This window comes from Scyliorhinus canicula, chromosome 1, assembly GCF_902713615.1.
Source record: "Scyliorhinus canicula chromosome 1, sScyCan1.1, whole genome shotgun sequence".
Taxonomy (NCBI): Eukaryota; Metazoa; Chordata; class Chondrichthyes; order Carcharhiniformes; family Scyliorhinidae; genus Scyliorhinus; species Scyliorhinus canicula.
This window is the reverse complement of record NC_052146.1, coordinates 271,238,147-271,265,822: the sequence shown is the minus strand read 5'-3', so window position 1 is coordinate 271,265,822 and position 27,676 is coordinate 271,238,147. Positions and strand designations below refer to the sequence as shown.

Sequence of the window (27,676 nt, the reverse complement as noted above, 5' to 3'; positions counted from 1 at the left end):
TCACCAACGGGGTTTCAGTCTTCCAACGAACAATGGACCAAATGGTCGACCAGTACGGGCTGCGGGCCACGTTCCCGTATTTGGATAATGTTACCATCTGCAGGCCATGACCTGCAGGATCATGACGACAACATTCAAAAATTCCTCCGCACAGCCAGACTACTTAATTTGACATACAAGGAGAAATGAGTTTTCCGCACAACCCGGCTAGCCATCCTCAGCTATGTCGTGGAAAACGGAGTCCTGGGGCCTGACCCCGAACACATGCGCACCCTCCTGCCACTCCCCCTCCCCCACTGCAAGGCCCTGAAAAGGTGCTTGGGGCTCTTCTACTATGCCCAGTGGGTCCCCAACTACGTGGACAAAGCCCACCCACTCATTAAGTCCACCGCTTTTCCCCTGACGGCTGAGGCCTGTCTGGCCTTCAACTGCATCAGATTGAGGGCAGCATAGTTGCATTGTGGATAGCACAATTGCTTCACAGCTCCAGGGTCCCAAGTTCGATTCCGGCTTGGGTCACTGTCTGTGCAGAGTCTGCACATCCTCCCCGTGTGTGCGTGGGTTTCCTCCGGGTGCTCCGGTTTCCTCCCACAGTCCAAAGATGTGCAGGTTAGGTGGATTGCCATGATAAATTGCCCTTAGTGTCCAAAATTGCCCTTAGTGTTGGGTGGGGTTACTGGGTTATGGGAATAGGGTGGAGGTGTTGACCTTGGGTAGGGTGCTCTTTCCAGGAGCCGGTGCAGACTTGATGGGCCGAATGGTCTCCTTCTGCACAGTACATTCTATGATAAGATCCGAAATTGCCACGGCCACAATGCATGCCGTGAACGAATCCATTCCGTTCCAGGTGGAAGGCAATGCGTCTGACTTTGCCCTGGCAGCCACTCTTAACCAGGCAGGGAGGCCTGTCACCTTTTTTTCCCCGTACCCACCATGCCTCTGAAATTCGACACTCCTCTGTTGAAAAGGAGGCGCAAGCCATTGTGGAAGCTGTGCAGCACTGGAGGCATTACCTGACCGGCAGGCGATTCACTCTCCTCACAGACCAACAGTCCGTTGCCTTCATGTTCAACAACACGCAGCAGGGCAAAATTTTGCGGTGGAGGATCGAGCTCTCCACCTGTAACTACGAGATCTTGTATCGTCCTTGGAAGCTCAATAAGCCCCCAGATGCAACACACAGGTCGACCAGTTACGGGATATCCACAATGACATCTGTCACCCGGGGGTCACCCGGCTTCTCGACTTTGTCAAGCCCTACTCCACGGAGGATGTCAAGGCCATGACCAGGGACTGCCAAGTGAAATGAAAATGAAAATCGCTTATTGTCACGAATAGACTTCAATGAAGTTACTGTGAAAAGCCCCTAATTGCCACATTCCGGCGCCTGTCCGGGGAGGCTCTTACGGGAATCGAACCGTGCTGCTGGCCTGCTTGGTCTGCTTTCAACGCCCAGTTTATTTAGCCCAGTGTGCTAAACAGCCCCTATGTGGGTACCCCTGCGTCCATCACCTCACCGCTTCCTTCTACCTCCCCAAGTCTGTGCGGCATGCAAGCTACACTTCTATTGGCCAGACAAGGCCCACCTGGTGAAGGCCTTCCTCCCTTTTGAATGCCTCAGTATGGATTTCAAAGGGCCACTCCCCTCCAGTGATCGTAACGTGTACTTTCTCAACATTGTTGATGAGTACTCACGTTTTCCTTTTGCCATCGCATGCCCTGACATGACCTCTGCCACAGTCATCAAGGCCCTGCGCAGCATCTTCACCCTGTTCGGTTTCCCCACTTATATTCACAGTGATCGGGGATCCTCATTCATGAGCAATGAGCTGCGTCAGTACCTGCTCAGTCAGAGCATCGCCTCGAGCAGGACTACCAGCTACAACCCCAGGGGAAATGGGCAGGTGGAGAGGGGAAATGGTACGGTCTGGAAGGCCATCCTTCTTGCCTATGGTCTAGAAGTCTCTCAGTCGCCCGCTGCCAGGTGGTCCTCCCTGACCCGCTCCACTCCATCCGGTCACTGTTGTGTGCTGCCACGAACGAGACCCCTCACGACCGTCTTTGTCTTTCCCAGGACGTTGATCTCCGGGGTCTCGCTTCCTACCTGGCTCACGACTCCTGGGCCAGTATTCCTCCGGAAGCACATGAGGAGCCATAAAGCCGACCCCTTGGTCGAGCGGGTTCACCTCCTCCATGCGAACCCTCAGTATGCATACGTGACGCACCGCGACGGGTGGCAGGACACAGTCTCCCTCAGGGACCTGGCCCCCGTGGGTACCCCTGCGCCCACCATCACCTCACCGCTTCCTTCTACCTCCTCATCTACCCTATCAACTGGTACCCCTGCGCCCACCATCACCTCACCGCTTCCTTCTACCGCCCATCAACCCCATCAACTCATCCGGGGTCCATTAGCACCGCCCCTATGACATCACCCTGCCCGGGACCCTGTTGTGGGGACGACGTGCTCCCCGAGTCAAAGGTCTCGACGTCAGCGCCTACACTGCAACGATCACAACGGACAATACACCCTCCTGTGAGACTAAACCTGTGAGTCCACTTCACCCCGCCGGACTTCGTTTTAAACAGGGGGTGAATATGGTGATCCACGTATGGCTGGTGTATATATTATTGTATTTATTCACTGTTACTGTTGTTGTGTTGATGTTGTTGGCTCCGCCTGTGGCACCTCCCTTCTGAGAAGGTATATAACCTATCGATCCGGGACAGTCTCCCAGTGTGGGAGGAGCTATTGGCGGGCACATTCTAGCTGATTAAAACCACAGTTCTTGTTAACTACCGTTTCGACTGGATTGATTGGTATCACTATCAAACGCTGGCAGCTCTATTCAATAGCAACACAGGAAGGCAGTGGCTGCTTCCAGTACAACACCCACCTGAGGCCTAGGATCAATGTTGGATCACAGACCTCAGGTGAGTCACTTGGGGGGTGGGGGGAATGACTTCATAATACACACTTTTACACTGTTTAATACAATTTTCTTGCCTGCGTTGAAGCAGGGCGCGTGACAATTGTTCCTACTGTGATACTTGTTTTCTGCCATTCACCCATAACTTCCCCATTCAAAATGGAAGATAAAATGAAGACTGTGCCTTTTTTTTATTTGTTCATGGGACGTGGGCGTCGCAGAGTGTGCCAGCATTTATTGCCCATCCCTAATTGCCCTAGAGGGGGCAAATAAGAGTGAACCACATTGCTGTGGATCTGGAGGCACATGTAGGTCAGACCAGGTAAGTACAGCAGATTTCCTTCCCTGAAGGACATTAGTGAACCAGATGGGTTTTTACAACAATCGACAATGGTCATCATTAGACTTTTAATTCCAGATTTTTATTGAATTCAAATTCCACCATCTGCAGTGGCGGGATTTGAACCTGGGACCCAGAGTACTCTGGACCACTACGCCGCTGCCTCCATGTTTTATACAATTTCCTTCCCTGCGTTGAAGCGGAAGGAAAATAACTACATTGTAATGAGGGCCCATGGCAATTGTTCCTACTGTGATACTTGTTTTTTTCTGCCATTCGTCTGTCTCTGAAATTGACAACTTACCTTTCACATTTGCTTGAATGTAATTATTTAGATTAAGTTCTCCCGGACGGTCAATCAGTAAATTTGCTGCAGGTTCTAGGCCAAGTTGACGTGCCTGCTGAGCTTTAGTCTTCTTACTTCCACTTTTATAAGGAGCAAACTGAAAAGAGTCAAGGAATTAATTAGACGAGTGTAAATTAGAAGTTACGTAAAAGTGCAGAATACACAATAACAAATAAAAAATATAAAAAGACAGATAAAACACTTGGTTGTAAGCAGATCACAGAGTATAAAACTAAGAGGTAAAAAGTCGCTTTGCAGCATAGCAGTTGAATTCTGCTGAAAAGAGATATGTTGCCGAAGGTGATTGTCTTGCATTCATCAGGACAAAAGCAAAAACCATCACAAAAATGTATTCAACAGGCGGAACGGGTGCTGACTGGTTGGCAAGTCGACTCTGGTTGGCCGCTGCGTTGCATGGAGAAAGCAATGGGAAACTATAGGCTCACCAAGCTCCTGGTAATTGAAAAAAAAACACAAGGTTTGAACATATTTGTTTTGTTTGCAGAGAACAGGACCTTGCGTATGAACATATGTCACTTCGAGCAAGCGTAAGGGCAGCACGGTGGCACAGTGGTTAACAATGCTAAATTGCCTCTTGGTGACCAAAAGGTTAGGTGGGGTTACTGGGTTGCATGGATGCGTGAGCCTAGGTAGAGTGCTCTTTAGAGGGTCGGTGCAGACCCAATGGGCCGAATGGCTTCCTTCTGCACTGTAAGGATTCTATGTTAAAAGAGCCACACAACAAGCTTGACTGCTTACCTTAAATTGAATATGGGTGGAGCAGTTAGTGGACTGGAGATTGTTCAGCAAATACTGCCCAATCACAGAATCATATCTAAAAGTAGGTGTTTTGGGTTTTGCTTGCGCAGGCTGGTTGAGTATTGTCTGTACTCTGCCTATATAACAACCGAGGCAACCTGCTGTTTGATTCGTTTAGCCAATCTCGGAGACCTGCTGCCTACATACCTGGCATCGTGCCAGCACTGAAATACATATACTATGTTGTTCTGCCTACCATGTAATTGAGGTTTTTTTGGACTGGCAGCTGCATCCGGTTAGTGGAAAACACCACCTGCGTAGTCACTGCACAGTAGCAGCAGGAAACGGTTTACTTAACCTATTGTTCAAATTTGTGAGATAATTTGCCTTTCTAGGGTAATTTAGGATAGATCAGGCATTTTTCAGGTACGAAAGTGGTAGTCTTTGGCTCATTCACAAGTTTGAGCAACACAGAGTGCAATGATCTGATCAGGATCATTGTTCCACAGGGTGTCTTGCAGGATGAGCAAATGTCTCGGGCCCTACTTGGAAGATTGCTGATACGGCCAATGTTATAGTGCGTGACGCTATACAAATCCCACGTGTATACTGTCCGGCATGCAGAATACAGCAGTAGCGAACCCATTCGCAGATCTCTCAACTGATACGTTGAAGAAAGGCAGCACTTTAGACTAATCCATCTCAAAATTGAACATGAGCATGGGAAAGCGCATATCATGGTGTACAGGAAAATCTTCACACGCATCTGCAGATCCAAAGATTCCAAACATAAAACCTATGTATCAGAAACATACACAGAGAAGGATGTTGGCCCTTATTCCATCAAAAACATGTTTCCCGTGAAAACTGACGAAAATGCTAGCGAGCACTGGACCTGGAGGGGATCACATGACTACACCATCTACTTCGGCATACATGGTGTCCTTAAAACTAAACTCAACTGCATGCAACCCTGTGTGTGCAAATAGCTACACTAACAACCAATTTAAGGTCATCTGTCAAGCTCTAATGTGGCTTGTTTGCGCTTACGTTCATGTGGCTTGTTTGCGCTTACATTCACACGCAGGAACCCATTCTCTGCAAACAAAAAGATCATGTTCAAGCCTTGCCTCTTTTATGAATTATCCAGGAGCTTGGGGATTTTATAGTGCTGCACTACTTTTACCATGTCAACGCTTTGGCCAATCAGAGTCAATTTTCAAACCATTCAGCACCCTTTTGTCCTGGTAATATATATAATCCTATGATGACTAAAGAAGTTATTGTTATTGAATAAAAGTACTCGCCTGTTCCCATTTGGAATTATGACCATTAGTCAAAGGAAAGATGGTCACTTTTTAAAAGTGCAAAACAATGAACCAATTCAAAGTGTCAGGAACGTAAATTCAGCCAAGATTTACAGAAATTAAGCTTGTAACATTGGTGACTAGCTGGAGGTGGATTTAATTGAAGCACAATTATAATCAAGCAAATGTAATCCAAACAGTTTGTTTTGAAACCTAAGGATAACAAATGAAAATCAGGAACAAAAATGAATGCTCCAGACGGACATTTATATTTACAAAGATTATGGGGCAGCACGGTGGCGCACTGGTTAGCACCGCTGCCTCATGGCACAGGAGTCCCAGGTTCGATTCCGGCTCTGGGTCACTGTCCGTGTGGTGTTCGCACATTCTCCCCATGCTTGCGTGGGTTTCGCCCCCACAACGCAAAGATGTGCAGGGTAGGTGGATTGGCCATGCTAAATTTCCCCTTAATTGGAAAAAATGAATTGGGTACTCGAAATTTATTTATTTTTTAATACCTACAAAGATTATAAAAGACGCGTTTCAAACCAACTACTTTACTCACCACATGTTCCACTTCTTCTGGAGTCTGACAGTTCAGCAAAGCATTTTTTAAATAAGGTGTAAGCTTTTCTTCTTTTGCTAGTTTCTGTACGGCTGTGTGTGCTTTCTTTATTACTGTGCTAAAAAGGAAGAAAAATAAAGACCTTTATTAAAATCAGTTTCCTAGGATTTCGCACAAAGAACAGGCTCTGCGATTTATTCCCACAAAACAGAAAAACACAACTTGATCTGACGGTTTCTGACAGGACTTGTTAAGTTTGAAATCCTTAAAAAGAAACGCTCATCAAGATGCCATGCTGGCAGAAGAGGGGCATTCACAGATAAACAAACTGGTGGTCAGAAATGGTGAAGGAGAAGGTAAGAAGTAAAAGATTGTGCAGGGTGACATCTTCTGGTACAAGATGAAACAACTGCAATGCACAGTAAGCAGCAAAGGGACAGACCAATTAGGACCAGCAGTAAGTTATTCGGCCCCTCAGGCATGCTCCGCCATTCAATATGATCATGGTTGACCTGATTGAGTCCGCAACTCCACTTTGCAGTGTCTGCACCCTTGCCCTCCTCCCGCCAATAATTAATTAAATGCAATGACCCAGGATCTAGGTTTAACGGGAAGAGAATTCCATAATGACCCTCAAGAGAAAAACTATTCTCCTCATATCAGTCTTAAGTGGGAAACCTCACACTGTTAAACAATGTCCCCTAATTCTAGTCTCTCTCACAAGGGGAAATATCCTTTCAGCAGCCACTCGGTCATGTCCCCTCAAGCTCTTATGTTTCAATAAGATCACCTGTCATTCTTCTAAATATAAATGGATAATGGCCAACCATTATTCATACGACAAGTCCTTCATCCCAGGAAAGCGTCAAGTGAACCTTCTCTGAACTGCGTCTAAAGCAGTTACAACTTTTTTCCAAAAAAAGGAGACCAAGACAGTCTTCTTCGGACTTTGGCGATCGCTCACAGCAAGTATGATTGTCCACCTAAAAAACTGTGTTACTGGTCATGGGTTGTGTGGGTTCTTGCATGGCAAATGATCCTGATCCTAGAGCTGCATCTTTGAAAACACGCTTGGCAGGTGTTTCCGGACGGTGGGATCGGTCCATGGACTCTAGATCATTTTCTCAGGCTCCTTTTCCGGGGCTTTTCATACCATTGGGAATAAGAATCATTGAATCCCTACAGTGTCGAAGGAGGCCATTCGGCACATCAAATCTACACCGAACCTCTGAGCAAGCACCCTACCGAGGCCGGCTCCCCACCCTATCCCTGTAACCCCAACTAACCTTTTGGACACTACGGCCAATTTAGCATGACCAATCACCTATCTGTGTTCCTTTAATCAGGAGGTTCCTCCAAGTAGGTCTCTTCTGATCAAGGGTCTCCAAGGCAATGACATCTATATTGCATTTCTTGAGGTAAGCCTTCAAGGTGTCTGTGAAGCACATATTTTACCCTTTTCTTGCTCGGCAGTCTTCCTTGAGCTGGGCGAAGATTTGTTTTGGCAGTAGGGACTCTGACATCCGAAGCACATGGCCAGTCCAGCGGTTGGTTTCAGATGATCATAGCCTCGATGCTGGTGCTCTTGGCTCCTTCAAGGATACTGATGTTAGTATACCTATCCTCTCAGCTGATGCAGTGAATCAGTCTCAGACAGTGTTGATGGTACCTCTCCAGGGCCTTGAGGTGGCACCTGTATGTAGACATGGGATGACAACACCTTGTACACAAGGATCTTGGTGTCAGCACGGATGTTGCCGTTGGCAATGACTCACAGCCTTGGGCATCTGAACGAGGCACTTGCGGATTGGATACAATGTTGGTTCTCTGTATCAACGTCAGCCTTAGAGGAGAGGTGGCTACCCAGGTATGAGAAATGTTCCACATTTGATAGTGTTTCTCTGTGTATCTTGATGGAAGGAGAGACCAGATCTTGCCCTGGGACAGGTTGGTAAAGGACTTGAGTCTTCTCGAGGCTGAGACCAATTCTTTGGTATGCTGCCCCGAAGGTGTCAAGCAAGGCTTTGAGATTCTCTTCTGAGAAAGTGGAGATGACAATGTCATCTGTATACTCAAGTTCCACGAGTAATGTCACTGACATTTCCTTCTTGAATTTCAACCGGTTACGGTTGAAAGGTTTTCCGTCCATTCTGTAGATGATGTCCATTCCACTGGGAAACTTGTTCTCAACAAGGTGAAGAATAGGAACGGTGAAGATGGAGAAAAGGGTGGGGCAATTACACATCCCTGCTTGACTTCAGTCTTGACCTTGAAGGTTTCAGTCTTATTTCCATCTGTGAAGATCTTCTCCTTCACATGGAACTTCTCTCCTTGCTCCCCGCACCTCAACTGACATCGTCATCACTGCCGCCTTTCCAGGGCAATCGCCTCCGCCACCCACTCTTTTGACACAGTCATCATCTCCCTCCAAAGCACCCCACATGCTTGGCAAACAGCCTCTCGATTTCCACCAACATCACCTCTGTCAGAGTTTCCACCGTGAGAGGAGTGGTCCCACCCTTCGACCCAACCCCCGCCATCTTTCTTCCTGCAGGACTCACTCATTCAACAGTGACTTTTGCTCGCCCCCTTCTTTCCAGCACCTTTCTTCTGGGCCTTCGATATTTCATGTCTTCCTTATAATTTCCCACATCAACTGATTCACAAACTACCCCTGAAACCAACATAAAAGTCCAAAAATCAGAGATTCTAGCAAGAGCCACCTAATGTGCGACCTCCACCTACATGTCGCCATCGGAAGTCCTGAATATGAAATTCATCTGTTTTTTAAATTTAGAGTACCCAATTCATTTTTCCAATTAAGGGGCAATTTAGCGTGGCAAATCCACCTACCCTGCACATCTTTGGGTTGTGGGGGCGAAATCCACGCAAACACGGGGAGAATGTGCAAACTCCACACAGACAGTGACCCAGACCCGGGATCGTACCTGGGACCTCAGCGCCGTGAGGTTGCAAGGCTAACCCACTGCACCACCCTGAATATGAAATTCTATCGTGTTATGATGAATGTCAGCTGGAAGCTCCTTTACTATGATGCTGTTAATGGCTCTAGAATGTACAGATCTAAGAAATTGTCCCAATTACACTCGATGAACTCATTTTCCAGGCTACCTTTGCCAATCTGATTCGCCTGATCGATATTTCTATTCACATCCTAAAGCATTGCAGTTCCTGTCATCCACACCCTATTGATTTCTTCCTGTACATCTTGTCTTTTAGGTAACTTCTATTTGGGGTCTGTACACTGCTCCCATATACGACCTTAGTCAACTGCTGTGAAAGAATGTCAATATTCAATGTTTGGGACTGTAATTTTATGTCTTCCGACAGGTTCTGTCTTTCCTTTCCTCCATTCAATACCTCAGTTTCACAAAATCAAAAGTTTTCAAATCATGATTAAAGCACTGTTTGTTTGAATTATATTTTGTTACGAATTGACCACACTTGCATTGGATGAAAACACAATTAATGCCCATGGACAATGAACACACATTCTGATGTTTGCAATTAGCACCAACAATTACAGAGTCAATTCACTGTGAAAGCATACAATAAGTAAAATCAAGCTAAAAATCAGTTCAAAATTATAACATTCCTACAAAATCTAAACCTTTACAACTGCAACATAATATGTTCCTCATTGGTAAACCAAAAAAATAGCCAAGTACATTTCATGCCTGTCAACCGATTTAATACTGCCTTTTTCCAATTATATCTGCAACGATAGGTAACTATATCCCAATCATTTTTCAGAAAAGGCATAAGAGTTTTGCTCAAAGGAAGACATAGTGCAATGCTGATTTTACTACTTATGTTTCTTACGTCAGTTCTTCAAGCGTCTGTTGTACTTCTCGCAATGCATCAGCATCCATGTTATTAGTAAGTTCCTTTCGATAACGGGCAATAAATGGAATAGTATTTTCTTCTTTGAAGAGGCGAATGAGGTTTGCGCAAGCCCATGCTTCTGTATTTGTTCTCTCAGACAAAACCTAGAGATACAGCAAGTTTTATTACAGTTGAGGCAATACTGGGCGTCACGTTTGAACAGTCACCTTTGATTTCTTAGCTGAGAAAATAATTGAAAATGAGTAACATTTTCATGGCCGTGCTCATGGTAAGCCAGAGGAACTGCCCTGTGACTGCCATTGCATTTGTCTTTCTGGTGTTACGATTATGAGGTTTAAAAGGTTACGACATTTTGGGACTGTAATTTTATAATTAGGGCATATGACCTGTTCCAAGTCTTTCTGATAGTAAGCCTGGGTAGTTTGATTGTTTAAGATCAAAGGGAGGTTCAAATTATTTTGCTGGGGAAAAGGTAGAGGATTTTTATGCATGGAGATCATGACAGAAGTCTCTGAATTTACCAGTAGACCTCGAGTCACCCAAACCCCCAGAAGGTGTTGGAGGTATTGGTTTGTAAGTAGTTATGCTGTAAATTATCCATTTACTTCCAAAGTGAAAGGGAGCAGAGTTGATGGACAGCTAATTGGCACTTCTGCCTAGTGCAAGACTGAAGTGTTTCACATTGCATGGGGAAGGGAGCAGAGGAAACAATTTTGTCGATCAGTTTACAGGCTTCCCTACAAATCAATCAATATTGCAGACAGTTAAAAGAAGATCTATGTGGTCAAAGAAAATAGATTGCCTGACTTGGCCATCTACCACAGCCAGATGCACGAAGGAGACAGGCTCTAGTCAAAGAGACACATCCTACCGTATTCCACAGCTTCTGGAGATTTACAAAGAATACAGCACAGGAACAGGCACTTCAGCCCTCCAAGCCTGTACTAGTCATGATACCTCAGCACTTCAGAGTGCTGTATCCCTCGATACCCATCCTATCCATGCTTTTGTCGAGATGCCTTTTTTTTTTAATTTGGAGGACCTAATTCATTTTTTCCACTTAAGGGGCAATTTAGTGTGACCAATCCACCTACCCTGCACATCTTTGGGTTCTGGGGGCGAAACCCACGCAGACACGGGGAGAATGTGCAAACTCCACACAGCCAGTGACCCAGAGCCGGGATCGAATCTGGGACCTCGGCGCCATGATGTAGCAGCGCTAACCACTGCGCAGGATGCCTTTTAAACGCCGTAAATGTATCTGCTTCCACAACCTCTTCTGGCAGCGTGTTCCACCCACTGCGTTAAAAAACCTCCCTCGCACATCTCCTCTCAACTTTGCCCCACAGTCCTTAAACCTATGCCCCCTTGTGACTGACTCCTCCAACCTGGGTAAGAGTGCCCGCCCATCCACTCAATCCATGCCTCTCATAATCTTGTAGACGTCTTAACCTCAAGTCACCCCTTAACCTCCCTCGTTCTAATGAAAACAGTCCAACTCTATTCAGCCTCTCCGCATATCACCCTCCAGACCTAATAACATCCTGGTAAACCTCCTCTGCACCTCTCCAAAGCCTCCACGTCCTTCTGGTAGTGTGGCGACCAAAACTGCGCGCAATATTCCAAGTGCGGCCTTACCAAGGTTCTATACAACTGTAGCATGATTTGCCAATTTTTATACTCAATGTCCTGTCCAATGAAGCATTCCATGTACATTCTTAACTACCTTGTCTAGTTGTATTGCCACCTTCAAAGATCTATGGACCTGTATGCCCAGATCTCTCTGACTTTCCATATTCCTAAGAGTCTTGTCATTTACTGTCTATTTCCCCGCTATGTTAGACCTACCAAAACGCATAACCTCACATTTATCCGGATTAAACTCAGTTTGCCATTTCTCTGCCCAAGTCTCCAACCTATGTCCTGCAGTAGCCTCTGATAATCCTCAACCCTATCTGCCACTCCACCAACCTTGATGTCATCCGCAAAATTACTAATCAGACCAACTAGTTTCCTTCAAATCATTTATGTATACTACAAACAGAGGTCCCAGCATCAATCCCTGTGGAACACCACTAGTCACAACCTTCCATTCAGAAAAACACCCTTCTACTGCTACCCTCTGCCTCTGTGACCGAGCCAGTTCTGTATCCATCTTGTCACCTCACCTCTGATCCTGTGTGACTTTCACTTTTGTATCAGTCTGCCATGAGGCACCTTGTCAAAGGCTTTACTGAAGACCATGTAAACAACAACCCTCCTATCAATCAAAAAATGTGATCAAGTTAGTGAAGCACGGCGTCCCCTTCACAAAACCATGCTGTGTCTGTTGCTAATAAGTCCATTTGTTCCAAATGGGTATAAGTCTTGTCCCTGAGAATTCTCTCCACTAATTTACCTACTACCAATGTGAGGCTCACCGGCCTCTAGTTTCCAGGATTAACCCTGCTACCTTTCAAAAACAGCTATTCTCCAGTCCTCTGGGACATCACCTGTAGCCAATGAGGATACAAAGATGTCAGTCAAGGCCCCAGCAATTTCCTCCCTTGCTTCCCTCAGTATTCTGGGGTAACTCCCATCAGGCCCAGGAGACTTATCTACCTTCATGTCTTTTAAAAAAGCCAATACCTCTTCCTTTTTGATGTCAACATGACCCAGACTATCCACACACCTGACCCAAGAATCATCTTCCACAAAGTCCTTTTCTTTGGTCAACACTGATGCAAAGTATTCATTTAGTACCTCGCCCATTTCCTCTGGCTCAACACATAGTTTCCCCCACTGTCCTCAAGTGGTCCAATCCTCTCTCTGGCCACCCTCTTACTTTTTACATGTGAATAAAAAGCTTTGGGAATCACCTTAATCCGACTTGCCAAGGACTTTTCATGACCCCTCCTAGCCCTCCTAATTTCCCGCTCAAGTACCTTCCAACTTTGTTTATACACCTTCAGGGTTTTGATTGTCGCCACACTTCTAGATTGTACAAAAGCCTCCTTTTTCTTTTTGCCGAGGTTCACAATATCCTTCGTTATCCAAGGCTCCCAAACTTCCCATACTTATCCTTCATTCTCTCAGGAACGTGTCTTTCCTGACTCCTAATCAACTGTCGCTTTAAAGACTCTCACATGTCCGATGTTGATTTACCGTCCACAGCCACACCCAATCCAAATTCTTCAATTCCTGTCTAATGTTATTGTAAATTGCCTTTCCTCAGTTTAGCACCATGAGGGTTACCCTCATACCTATCCAAAAGTACCTTAAAATATACGGAATTGTGGTAACTACTCCCGAAATGTTCCCCTATTGAAACCTCAACCACCTGTTCAGGCTCATTCCCCAATATCAGATCCAGTACTGCCCCTTCCCTAGTTGGACTATCTACATATTGCATCAAGAAGCCTTCCTGGATACACCTTACAAACTCTGCCCTTCCAAGCCCCCAGCACTAAATGAGTCCCAGTCAATATAGGGGAAGTTAAAATCCCCTACCACAACAACCCTGTTACTTTTGCACCTACCCAAAATCTCTCTACCTATCTGCTCCTCTATCTCTCGCTGGCAGTTGTGGAGCCTGTAATAAACGCCCAAGATTATGATTGCCCCCTTCCTGTTCCTGAGCTCTACCCAGATTGCCTCATTGTATGAATCCTCTGAGGTGTCCTCAGGCAGTACGGCTATATTCTGCTTAACCAGTAATGCTACTCCCCCACCCGTTTACATCTCCCTCTATCTCTCCTGAAGCATCTTAATCATCCAACATTCAGCTGCCAATCCTGCCCTTCCTTTAACCACAATTCAGTTATAGCCACAACATCATAGTTAAAGAACTATTCAGTGCTCTAAGTTTATCTGCCTTATCTGCTATACTTCTGGCGTTAAAACACTTCAGACCACTGCGTTTAAGCAGATAGGGTGATGTTGTTGTTCTCTTACTTTTGTTCTCTATTTCCTCTTCAGTTATCACACCTTGTAAGCTAAGCCCTGGTTCCAAAACCCTACCATACTTGTTTAAATCGTCCAGAGTGACTCTACCAAACCTCCCAGCCAGGATATTGGTGCCCCTCAAATCTAGATGCAACCTTTCCTTCTTGTACAGGTCCCACCTGCCCAGAAGAGATCCCAATAGTCCAGAAATCTGAAACCCTTCCTCCTACATCAGCAGCTCCAGGGTTAATGAAACAGGTGACAGCACGCAGGACTTTTTTTTTTAAATGACTGCAGGAGGATCACCAGTAAGTGCACAACAGCTGACTCAAGCATCCTTATTTTTGAACCACACACAAAGAATTTCCAACAAACAAACGGTAGCGTGCAAAACAAAATCACTCAAGTGAGGGACTGGGAACAGCCATGGTGTTTCGCTTGACTTGAATGTGATTCACAGGATCAAGTTAAAGACCAGAGGCAGAACAAAAGAGTGTTTTGAGGGAGGCAAAACCAGAGACATTTGATAAAAAGTATTGTTGAAACACGGTTAACTATATCAAGGTAGCATTTGTTGCTTAAAGAACATCAAGAATCAACCATCTTGCAAGTCGCATGGCAGCCAGACCAAGGGATAGCAGGTTCTTTTACTGAAATCCACAAATTTACTGAAGCAAGTGAGGGCTTTGATCATTGAGGGCATTAGATACGAGGAGAGGTTTAATAAACTTGGTTTGTTCTCACTGGAATGAAGGAGGTTGAGGGGTGGCCTGATAAAGGTCTACAAAATTATGAGGGGCATAGACAGAGTGGATAGACAGAGACTTTTTCCCAAGGTAGAGGGGTCGATTACTAGGGGGCATAAGTTTAAGGTGCGAGGGGCAAGGTTTAGAGGAGATGTACGAGGCAAGATTTTTTATACAGAGGGTAGTGGGTTCCTGGAATCACTGCCAGAGGAGGTGGTGGAAGCAAAGACGATAGTGTCATTTAAGGGGCATCTTGGCAAATACATGAATAGGATGGGAATAGAGGGATACGGACCCCAGAAGTGTAGAAGATTTTAGTTTAGACGGGCAGCATGGTCGGCGCAGGCTTGGAGGGCCGAAGAGCCTGTTCCTGTGCTGTACATTTCTTTGTTCAAGCTTGACTACTTGCCATGGAGGGAATTGAATACTCAAGCCTCGGGCCTCCCATCCAGTACCTAACCAGTGGCTACGGCATCCTCTGTAAGGGCAGGCAGCGGCAGGGAAAACAAGGCCAGGGATGAATTTAACCTCAAGGCAATGACATAAATCAGAAGCCAATGCAGAAAACATGGGTAGTGTGGTAAAATGGCAAATGGCCTGAATCTTAGGCCTGACACAGAATTGAACACTTTAAATTGAACCACAGATTGGCCTGATTGGAATTCAAACAGCCGGGGGGAGGGGCCGGTGTCCTGCAGAATTTCATTCAGCAACTCCATTGGGTGCTGTGACCCCCGCCCAGTGACCTCATCAGCAGCAGGCCACAGAAACTTCTGGAAGGGCGCGAGGAGGGGGATAAGGGATACTCAGAGGGCACCCCTCCTCCCCCCAACCAAGCGATGACTTGACAGGGGGACTACGAACCTGGCGGAGGCGAACCACAGATGGATGGAAGAAGCGTGCAAGAATCACTTTCGCAGACAAGGTCCCTGAGACGACAGAGACTCAGAGGATTGGACCCATAGCTCGTTCGAGTTCTTGGCCACGGGTAATATTTGGGATAATTTGGAAGAGTAGCTGTTTTATTGCGTTTGTGAATATATTTGGGTTGAATCGTGAACCTGTGTTTGTACTTTATTCATCTTGAAAATAAGGGCACCTGGGTAAAACGCTTTACTTATAAACTGGTCAAAGGACTTCCGGTGGCGGCCATGGAGTAGGAGGTCGCGCGTTTGGTAGCTCCCGCTCGTGACGGACCTTTTGGGCCTTTTCTCCAGATTGTTTTGGAATTTTATGAGAAAAATCGGTGGAGAGTGAGACATTGATGAGAAATTCCCCATCAGTACATGGAGCTGTGGACCAGAAGTGGTCGTATAAGAAGAATTTGTCGAGTAACAAAGGCGACTGTAGAACCTGCAGCACAGGAAAGCATGTTGGAGGTGCAGGATCCCGGTTTGGTGGCACAGTGGTCAACGGTACAGTTGGTGGAGTTCATTCAGGAGAGCTTCGCCAAGCAAAAGAAGGAAGGGTTAGACCCGATTAAGGCAACGATTGATCGGGTGAAATAGAGGCTGGAAGCCGACGGACTGGCGATTCAGAAGATGGAGGAGAAGGTGTCCGAGCAAGAGGACCATAAACAGCGTTGGAGGCGGAGGTGGGGCTGATGAGGGACCACCAGAAAAGGCTGCAGAACAAGGTGAGGGACCTGGAGAACAGGTCCCGGAGACAGAACCTGAGGATCGTCGGCCTCCCGGAGGGCAGTGAAGGACCGGACACAAGGGCATATGTGGCAAGTATGCTGGAAAAGTTGATGGGAGATGGGGCATTTACTCGACCCTTGGAAGTGGACTGAGTGCACAGAGCGCTTGCAAGGAAGCCGCGAGTGAATGAACCGCCGAGGGCGATGGTGGTGCGAGTGCACCAGTTCCTGGACAAGGAACAGATTTTGCAGTGGGCCAAGTAGACACGGTGCAAAAAGTGGAGAACTGCGAGTTGCGCATCTACCAGGACCTGGGCGCGGAACTGGCCAAAAGACGGGCTGGATTCAATAGGGCAAAATCGGCCCTCTTCAAGTAGGGAGTGAAGTTTGGGATGTTATACCCAGCGCTTCTGTGGATCACTTATGAGGTCCAGGAACTTTACTTTGAATCGCCAGACAAAGTGATGGATTTTATCAAAGACAAAGGGCTGCCAGGGGTTTGAGGGCATTGAACCTTTGGGTAGGATATTGCGGTATTGATTCTGTTAAAGTTATTTTAATTTTGAATTGTATATGCAGTGCCCTTTGTAACAAGTTTTTGGCCCATTGCTCAGATCTGTAAGTTAACTTTGTTTCAGTGGGTGGAGGGTCAAGGGAACTGTTGCTGGGAGACATATAGGAGGTCGAGGATGGTGGATGCCCGAGGGCGGGTCCACGGAGGCGAGAGACGCGAACTGGAGGCTGGCCGAAGAACGGTGATTGGCGGGGGGGGATGACTTGGCTGATTACATGGAACGTTAGAGGGCTGAATGGGCTGGTTAAGAGGGCTCGCGTGTTCGCCCATCTGAGGGGATTGAAGGCGGACTTGGCAGTGCTACAGGAGACACACCTGAGGATAATGGATCAGACCAGATTGAGTAAGGAGTGAGTCGGCCAAGTATTTCATTCTGGGTTGGATTCTAAGACAAGGGGGGTCGCGATCCTGATCAACAAACGGGTTGCATTTGAGGCAGGGAGAATAGTGGCGGACTTGGAGGGCAGGTACATCATGGTGAATGGGAAGCTTGAGGGGATGCTGGTTGTGCTTGTGAATATATATGCACCAAACTGGGACGATGTGGAATTCATGAGGCAGGTGTCAGGGAAGATCCCGGACCTAGAGTCGCATAACTTTAATACGGTCATTGATCCAAGGTTGGACTGGTTGAGATCAAGGACAGGGAGGGTGCCAGCCATAGCGAAGGAACTAAAGGGGTTCATGGAGCAGATGGGGGGAGTAGGCCCATGGAGGATCGGACAGCCAAGAGTGAAGGAGTTTTCTTTTTTTCTCCCATGTGCACAAAGCATACTCCCGGATCGATTTTAAAAAATTGTTAACAGGGCTTTACTGGCGGGGGTGGTTGATACCGAGTATTCGCCGATTGCTGTGTCACACCATGCCCCACTTAAGTGTGAGTAAGGAGAGAGGGCAATGTCCGCAATGGAGGTTGGATGTAGGACTGTTAGCGGATGAGGGTGTGTACGAGCGGGTGAAGGAGCCCATCCAGAATATCTGGGAATAAATGACACGGGGGAAAACTCGGCAGCAACAGTCTGGGAAGCGCTGAAGGCAGTGGTTAGTGGGGAGCTAATCTCAATATGGGCCCCTAGGAAGAAGGTGGAGCGAGCAGATGGATAGGTTGGTTGGAGAAATACTCCAGGTAGACAGGAGATATTCAGAGGCCCGGTGGCAGAGTTACTGAAGGAGCAGCAGAGACTACTTGTGGAGTTTGGTCTGTTATCTACAGGGAGGGCGGTGGAGCATTTGAGGAAGGTGAGGGGGGTGATATATGAGTACTGTATGGAGAGAAGGCGAGCAGGATGCTTGTGCACCAGCTGAGGAAAAGGGAGGTGGCCAGGGAGATAGGGAGGGTGAAGGACAGAGGTGGGAACGCGGTCTTGGACCCAGCAGGGGTGAACAGGGTGTTTAAGGAGTTTTATAGCAAGCTATATGAGTCGAAACCCCCAGTGGGGGTAGAGGCGTTGAGGCAGTTCCTGGGTGAGTTAGAGTTTCTGAAGGTGGAGGAAGGATTGGTGGAGGGGTTGGGAGCCCCGATTGGAATTGAAGAAATAGAAGAGGGGCTGGAGGCCATACAGTCGGGTGAGCCCCAGGACCGGACGGCTATCCAGTGGAATTCTACAAGAAGTTCTCCGATGTGCTGGGTCTGCTGTTGGTGAGAGCATTTAATGAGGCAAGGGAGCGGGGTATCCTTCCCCCAACAATGTCACAAGCTTCGAACTCACTGATCCTGAAGCGAGAGAAGGACCCAGAGTATGTGGGTCATACAGGCCAATCTCTCCCTATCGAATGTGGATGCTAAACTGTTGGCTAATATATTGGCCTCAAGGATAGAGGACTGTGTCGCTGAGGTGATAGAGGAGGACCAGAAGGGGTTTGTTAAGGGCGGGCAGCTGACGGCCAATGTTAGAAGGCTCTTAAATGTTATCATGATGCCCTCAGGAGGGGGGGGTGGGGGGAGAGGAGGAGATGGAAGTAGTGGTTGCGATGGACACGGAAAAGACCTTTGACCGCTCGAGTGGAATTATTTGTGGGAGGTGTTAGGACGGTTCGGGTTTGGGCAGGTCTTCATTGATTGGGTTCGGTTGTTGTACCAGGCACCGGTGGCTTGTGTACGAATGCATCGGCTAACGTCAGGCTATTTTAAGATGCACCGAGGGACAAGGCAAGGGTGCCCCCTCTCCCCGTTGTTGTTTGTTCTGGCCATAGAGCCATTGGCGATGGCATTCAGAGTATCTTGGGACATGCTCCCGATGTCACTGGCGGGGAGGGTACAGACTGAAAATGACGGGCCCCCTCAGATTTCGGTTCAGTTTTCAGTGCTTCCACATCTTTATCCCAAAGGCCTTTTTTAAACGGTTAAACAAGGTGATTTTGGGCTTCGTGGGTAAAATCATGCGAGTGAAGAAAGTGTTGTTGGAGCATAGTCGAGGGGAGGGTGGGTTGGCACTGCCAAACTATTACTGGGCGGCAAATATAGCCATGATTAGGAAGTGGGTTGGGGGGGGGGGGGGGGTCGTCGTCGGTGTGGGAGCAAGTGGAGGCGGCATCATGCAAGGACACAAGTCTGGGGGCATTGATAACGGCACCTCTGCCATTTGCGCAGGCTCTGAGAGTCTGGGGGAAGTGGAGGAAACATGAGAATGGAGGGAGCATCGATCTGGGCCCCGATTTGCAATAACCATCGGTTTGTACTGGGAAGGCTGGACGGGAGGTTTCGGAGATGGCAGAGAGCAAGGACTGAGAGGATGGGGGATCTATTCATAGATGGGAGCTTCCCTTGCTTGAAGGATTTAGAGGAGAAGTTTGAACTGCCAGCAGGAAATGGATTCAGGTATCTGCAGATACGGGATTGTTTGCGACGGCAGATTTTGACCTTTCCGCTCCTACCACCACGGGGGATACAGGACAGGGTAGTTTCCAGAACGGGGGTTGGAGAGGGAAAGGTATCGGACATCTGCAAAGAGCTTAAGGAGTCGGAGGAAACTCAAATAGAGGAGCTAAAGGGCAAGTGGGAAGGCGAGCTAGGGAGAGAGATAGAGGCGGGTCTGTGGGCAGATGCCTTAAGCAGGGTAAACACATCCTCATCCTGTGCCAAGCTCAGCCTGATACAATTTAAGGTAGTTCACCAGGCACACATGACGATGGCCTGGATGAGCAGGTTTTTGGGGGTAGAGGACAGGTGTGCGAGGTGTACAGGGGGGCCAGCAAATCATGTCCATATGTTTTGGGCATGCCCGAAGCTTAGGGGATTTTGGTAGGGTTTTGCGGATGCCATGTCCAGAGTGTTAAAAACAAGGGTGGTGCTGAGTCCGGAGGTGGCTATCTTTGGAGTGTCGGAAGACCCGGGAGTCCAGGGGGCAAAGGAGGCTGATGTCTTGGCCTTTGCCTCCCAGGTAGCCCGGAGACGGATATTGCGAGCGTGGAGGGACTCGAAGACCCCGAAATCAGAGACCTGGATTAGCGACATGGCCGGGTTTCTCAGTCTTGACAAAATCAAGTTCGCCCTTAGAGGGTCAATGCTGGGTTTGTCCAGAGGTGGCAGCAGTAAAAAATAAAATGGTCAAAGTGTCTGTTCATTTACAAACAGTAGTTTTCACATGTACTGTGATGAAACCCTGCCCTATCTCACATATCAGCACGTTATTCACAGAGTAATCAATACATGGAATGGACTTCCAAACTGAATAGTCGAGGCAATAAAATGACTTTTAAGGTCTTTCAGGTTGGTTGAGTGTAGATGCGACAAATGGCCTTTGTCATATGAGAGTACCTTTAAGACATGGATGTTTATCAATGACGTCAGTGTGGGTGGAGCTGGGCTGTCAGCTTTTTACTTTCGTTTTAGGCTTTTTGCTGTAGGGTGTGTTTTAGTTTTGTTTTCAGTGTTAGAGCTGAAGCCAGACAAAGCAGGTGTACTGTTGATCTCTCTGCCATCAAAAGACTATCTCTGGTTCATTTGCTGAAGTCAGAATTATAAATATTTTCAGTAGTGAATGTAAACCTGATGTGCTTCTGTTAAAAGATGTTTCTTTTGTCTTCTGGATGTTGTTTGGGAAGGTATTAAGGATTACTTAGCGTTGTATTCTTTGGGGGTTGTTTTTGAATTAATGGTTGCTAAGATGTTCACTGTATGTTTTAAAAAGGTTAACTTGAGTTCATAGAATAAACATTGTTTTGCTTTTAAAAATACTTTTCCATTTCTGCTGTACCACACCTGTAGAGTGGGCCATGGGCTCCCCATACCACAATATATTAAAAGTTGTGGGTCAGGTGAACTCCATGATACACTTTGGTGTTCTCTAAACCCTGGCCCATAACAAATTCCTCACCTTTAATTATCTTGTGAACTGCTGACACTGAACGGTAAAGATAATTTCAGCACACAAAATAAAACAGTATTACTCCAATCATTTCCAAAAACAAATCTTTAAAGCTCAAACTGGTTACAACATGTTCTATGCTCCTTGAAAATAACTGAACATCAAGTATAGAAATTGAGTAGGATTAGACTAACTGATCGCAACAGACTGCTCCACCATTCAACAAGATTAAATGAAACACGCATACCTGTGTTATATTCCAGTTCATCTGCGTGTCCCCAATCTCTACACATCCTCTTTGTAGTTTTACTGGTTTCGCACCTGGGTAATTCTCAACCTTCTGCTTCTTTAAAGCTGGTTCCTCCCATGTAAAAGATATGTCCGCTTCCTCCTTGACTTTCCTTTCACTGCTCGTTGACGGTTGTTCCAACTTAATCCCACAATGCTCCATTTCTTTCTTTATTTGCATTGTAGATTGCTGAGGCGTTGGTTTCACATTTCCTAAATTTTGCTTAATTTCTGCAGTTAACTTATCTTCATTATTGTTCAAAACTGGCAATGGTCTCTGGAAGATAAATAACATTTATGAGACTTGCATACAGCGAGTAAAATCATCATAAACCATTCTGGGTTTTTTAAATTCTCTTCAAATCTGTTTGTTCCTCTACTTCCAAGATTTTAGTTGTGTGCTTGGTTGTCAATAATGATTTGCAGCAGTTCAACTGACTCCCTATCCCGGTTATGCTTTTTATCCCTTGCAATTCCTAACTCCTGAAAGCACTGATGCCTTGTTGAGTTCTACTCACACTACAGTTCTTCACTCTCCTGCCTGTTATTCATGTGTGAGCCTATTCAACGGTTGTGGAAAGAAAGGGTTTAAGAATATCACAGCTATCTAAAATCATATCCTCACTCAACAGCCCCATAACACCATTCCATCAGGAATTGCTGGATAGCAGTCAGATGAAGGAATCTCATCAATGTTCCCCTTCATAACCTAGGGTGCTGGCTGAGATCAATGAACTCCATGCAGATTGTGATTCAAATCAGCATTTCTAGATCACTTCGCTGGATAAAAACCTTCCACAGATGTTTATAAAGGGCATTCATCAAATCTATCTTAAAATGTGCACAAACACTCGGCACACTTACTTATTTTTCTTTTTTTTTATTACTTTTGCTGAGTTACAAAGCCAGGGCTCAGAGTGTGGACAGGGGCGAACCCCTAATCCAGCTCCTTGCCTGCTCCAAAAACCAATTCAAATTGAATCCAATTCATGGTCCCCACAAGAGATACATACCAGATCTTTTCATTGAGGATCGAGAGCAACTTTCAAAATTGCATTTCTTTGGAACTGTTATGATTTACAAATGATGTTGGGACATAAAATCCAGTGTGTTATTTAAGCATGAACTAATTAAAGAATTGATTGAAAGGTGGCCTCATGGTCTAAAACGATTGTGTGCACACATATCTTGCAGCAATTATTTCCCTCAAGAGAGAGGCAATGTGAATGCTTAACTTCACCATTTTCTTCTTAATCAAATCCCCGATGGATGGGTAAAGGCAAAATTTGGATGAACAAGAACAATAAAGGACACAACGGAGATGCACCTGTTGTGTCACGGAATGGTTAGAAGTGAGTTTATGTAACTCAGGTTTCTCATCTTGGCTATGTCATCTGTGGAAGATAGAGAGTGCTTCCCACAAAGGACCTAAGACAAACATGCCTGTGGTGCAAATCCTAGCAGCTTGCTTCAGAGTGGCTGTCACTAAGCCTGAGGTGACCAGGCCATGCTGTTGGTCAGCAGCCTATTCAAAAACCTGAAATAATGATGAAGTGGGGAAAGCAAACAGAATAAACAAATATCGGTGACATTACAAGCCATTTAAACTTTACATACAAAAGCGCATTTGCTGGAATTCCTTTTGCGGGGATTGGTTGATATGGCACAGCCAGGGATCAAAACCTGTGACAATATAGCAAAATACTGCAGATAACAGAAATCTGCAATGTAAAAAGAAAATGCTGGAAATACTCAGCAGGTCAGGCAATTTCTGTGATGATAAAAACTGGTTAACTTTTCAGGTCTATTACTTGGCAAAACCCGTGACTCTTGGTTTAGACATCCAGTTAACAAAAATGCATCTTCAGAGAGTTGAGAAGTTAAGCATTGCTAAATTCTTGGACGATGCTTTTAAAACATGATCTTCAGCAGCTTTCTTACCATATCGTTAGGATCCACATTAGTCTTTTCTGGTATTTTTTTCCTGTTCTTTTTGACCGCTGTCTTGACTGTAGATCTTTTTACAGGTGTTTTTTTCGTCCTAGTACTTTCTGCTTCAGGTTTAACTTTCTTTTTTACAGTCACCGGCTTTGCTACAGATTTTTTTGGCTTCTTGGCAATTTTATTTTTCGGAACCCATTCTTCTTCTTCTTCAGAATCAGATTCAGAAGTACTGCACAATGATAATTAAAAACTCAATATAAAACAAAGACACATTTTCTTCCCTAAACACAGTGGCACATGCTGTCATGTCGTTTCATGGACAACCTCTGTACTCCGCTAATGTCACTTCAAGCAAGTGACCTATTTGAGTTACGACTCTAGAAAGCTACCGTCAGATTTATTTAATTATGGCAGTCAGGGCGGTATTGGCAAATCTCGAGCCCCCATGTTATCCAGAAGCATACAGGATATGATAAAGCAGAAAAAGGAAGCCCACTGCACTCACAAAAAGCTTAATACGGGTTTTGCCTAGAAGAGTATAGAAAGTACAGCGGTGGAGTAGAAAAGGCAATTAGAAAAGAGAGGGACTTCCGGTGGCGGTCATGGAGTAAGATGTTGCACACTCAGGGCAGCTCTGGCTTGAAGACGTCGGTTTGGGCATTTTACACCATTAGCGGGGTAGCCCCGGCAGGAAAGTGGTGCAGAAGGTGTTGAAGGAGAGGTTCGCCCCAAGATTGGCATGTCTACTGGACCTGGAAAAAAAATGGTTAAAGATCTGGCTTAGGAATTGGAGGGGACATGTCGCATAGCAATAATTGCAAGAATGGCGGAGGGGGAAGGGTCGTCAGCAGCAGGAAATCCCCAGATGGGACAGTTGATGACCTTCACCAGCATAGGAAGGCGATGCATGGCGACTGGTCGAAGGCCATTGAGGGAGCAGTAGCACCTCTGCGAGGGTAGATGGACCGAGTAGAGAAGTGCCTGGAGAGAGGGTAGAGCTGTGGAAGAGAAGTGAATTCAGGTGTATGCAAGTGAGAGACTTTGCTCAGAAAGAATGGAGAAGGTTTCCCAAGTTGCCGGAGTACACCCTGCTGGAGTGGTTGCTGCTCCCAGATGTGGAGGGGGGAGGGTAGGATTAGTGATATGTACATGATGGGCTGGGGTGCAAGGGAGAGTGCAGGTGTTGAGAATCAAGAATAAATGGGAGGTGGAGCTGGGGAGAGGGGTGTGGGGGAAGAGAAGATAGGATGGAGAGTGTGGAGTGTGGCGATGCACAGGGTAAATTCGACCTCCTAGTGCGTGAGGATGAGCTTGATCCAATTCATGGATTGGCCATGATAAATTGCCCTTAGTGACCAAAAAGATGGGATTATTGGGTTACGGGGATAGGGTGGAAGTGAGGGCTTAAGTGGGTCGTTGCAGACTCGATGGGCCGAATGGCCTCCTTCTGCACTGTATGTTCTATGTCTAAGGTGGTGCACAGGGTGCATATGACCCGGACGAGGATGTGTGAGTTCACCCAGGTGGTGGCAGGCGAGTGTGAGAAGTGCAGCCAAGGGCCAGCAAATCACATTCTGGTGCTATGAGAATTTGGAGAGTTACTGGGAGGTGTATTCAGGACACTATCAAAGATTGTGGGAGTAGAGGTCAGGCCAGAACAATGGTGGCGATCTTTGGGGTATCGGGGTTTGCTGGAGCTGATGGAAGGGCGGAGGGTCGGTGTTGTGGTCTTCGCCTCTCTACCTGCCCAGCGAAGGATACTGTTGGATTGGCGATCGGCAATGCCACCGAGGGTGGCGGCCTGACTGGAGGGCATGTATGACTTCCTTCGGCTGGAAAGATAAAGTTCACATGGAGAGGATCATCGGAGGGCTTTGAGACACGCTGGGGATTGTTCATGACAATGTTTGAGGAATTGTTCGTCACGGGAGGGGGGGGGTGAAAAGTGGGAAAAATTGTATAAACTGAATTGTGGGGATGTTGACAACGTGAGTGATTTGTGCTTTTGTATTTTTGAATATGTTTGGAATAAAATACATTTTTGAAAAAGATAAGTACTTTGAGGCACAAGGGGCAACAACACAAAAAGTGGAGAAGGTGGTGCCCAACCAGAGCAATTGGATCATGTCCTTGGGGGCAGAGGTGGGGGGGGGAATAAGCAAGCGGGCAAGGCCCCGGGACCGGATGGGTTCCCGAATGAATTTTATAGGAAGTTTTTGGAACTGTTGGCTCCATTGCTGTTGAGAACTTTTAACGAGGCGAGAGGAAAAGGAAGACTTCCCCCGACGATGTCGAGAGCTCTGATCTCGCTTATTCTTAAGCGGGACAAAGACCCGCTGCAGTGTGGCTCGTATAGGCCGATTTCACTCCTTAATGTGGATGCCAAGTTGTTGGCGAAGGTCCTGGCTACTAGGATTGAGGATTATGTCCCAGGAATGATACACGAGTATCAGACGGGATTTGTGACGGGCAGGCAGTTGAACGCAAATGTGCGGAGGCTTCTGAATGTGATTATGATGCCCTCGGAGGGAGGGGGGGGGGGGGAGCACCGCGTCTCACTATATGCAGATGATTTGCTTTTGTATATTACGGACCCGGTAGAGGGATGGGGGAGGTTATGCAGACTCTCAGGGAGTTTGGAGACTTCTCAGGGTATAAACTTAATGTTGGGAAGAGCGAGCTCTTTGTGGTGCATGCGCGGGGCCAGGAAAAGAGGTTGGAGGAGCTGCCACTCAAGATGGTGGAGAGGAGGTTTCGGTATTTGGGTATTCAGATGGCCAAGAGTTGGGGGGTCTTGCATAGGCTCAATGTGGCGCGGCTGGTGGACCAGATGGAGGAGGACTTTAAGAGGTGGGACATGCTTCCGCTCTCCCTAGCGGGTAGGGTGCAGTCTGTCAAGATGACGGTCCTCCCTAGGTTTTTGTTCGTGTTTCAGTGCCTGCCCATCCTCATCCCTAAGGCCTTTTTCAAGCAAGTGAGCAAGGGTATCATGGGATTTGTGTGGGCCAATAAGACCCTGAGGGTTAAAAGACTGGCAGCAAACGTGTCGATGATTCGGAAGTGGATGATGGAGGGCGAGGGGACGGCATGGAAAAGGCTAGAGGCGGCATCTTGTGTAGGTACTAGCCTGGGGCACTGGTGACGGCACCGTTGCCGCTTCCGCCGACGCGGTATACCACGAGCCCGGTGATGATGGCGACTCTGAAGATTTGGGGGCAATGGAGGCGGCACAGGGGGGAGACAGGGGCCTCAGTTTGGTCCCCCATACGGAATAACCATAGGTTTGCCCCGGGCAGGATAGATGTTGGGTTCGAAGCTGGCACCGGGCAGGAATTAGAAGGCTGGGGGATCTATTCACTGACGGGACTTTTGGCAGCTTAAAGGCACTGGAGGAGAAATTCGGGTTACCCCAGGAAATGCCTTCAGGTACATGCAGGTTTGGGCGTTTGTCAGGAAGCAGGTAGGAGAATTTCCATTGCTGCCTGCCCGAAGGATACAGGACAGGGTGATTTTGGGTGTGTGGGTCGGAGAGGGTAAGATTCGGAGATATACCAGGAGCTGCAGGAGGCGGAGGAAGCCTCGGTGGAGGAGTTGAAGGGCAAATGGGAGAAGGAGCTGGATGAGGGCCTGTGGGCTGACGCCCTGGGCAGGGTCAATTCCTCCTCATCTTGCGCCAGGCTCAGCCTGATCCAGTTTAAAGTGGTACACAGGGCGCATATGACAGGGGCGAGGATGAGTAAGTTTTTTGGGGTGGAGGACAGATGTGTGAGGTGTTCGGGGAGCCCAGAAAACCACGCCCATATGTTCTTGGCGTGCCCGGCCCTTGCGGAGTTCTGGAAGGGCTTTGCAAAGGTCATGTCCAAGGTCTTGGACACTCGGGTAAAACCAAGTTGGGGGATAGCATTATTTGGGGTATCAGAGGATCCGGGAGTGCAGGAGTCGAAAGAGGCTGGAGTTCTGGCCTTTGCCTCCTTGGTAGCCCGGAGAAGGCTCTTGTAATTGTGGAGGGATGCAAAGTCCCCAGGTGTGGAGGCTTGGATCAATGACATGGCGGGATTTCTTAGGTTGGAGAAGATAAAGTTTGCCTTGCGAGGGTCCTTGCAGGGGTTCTCCGGGCGGTGGCAAACGTTCCTTGACTTT

General features: G+C 47.0%; 1 protein-coding gene across 1 annotated transcript in view; it reads right to left on the bottom strand.

The window, feature by feature from the left end:
* srbd1 (S1 RNA binding domain 1) overlaps nucleotides 1-27,676 on the bottom strand; it is a 341,334-nt gene that overhangs the window by 299,232 nt on the left and 14,426 nt on the right. Inside the window, exons 4-8 of the mRNA XM_038813261.1 lie at nucleotides 23,534-23,765; nucleotides 21,552-21,869; nucleotides 10,091-10,257; nucleotides 6,248-6,365; nucleotides 3,575-3,713 (exon numbers count right to left, since the gene is read on the bottom strand). Of these exons, the coding sequence (XP_038669189.1) occupies nucleotides 3,575-3,713; nucleotides 6,248-6,365; nucleotides 10,091-10,257; nucleotides 21,552-21,869; nucleotides 23,534-23,765 (974 nt within the window). The remainder of the gene's footprint in view (nucleotides 1-3,574; nucleotides 3,714-6,247; nucleotides 6,366-10,090; nucleotides 10,258-21,551; nucleotides 21,870-23,533; nucleotides 23,766-27,676) is intronic.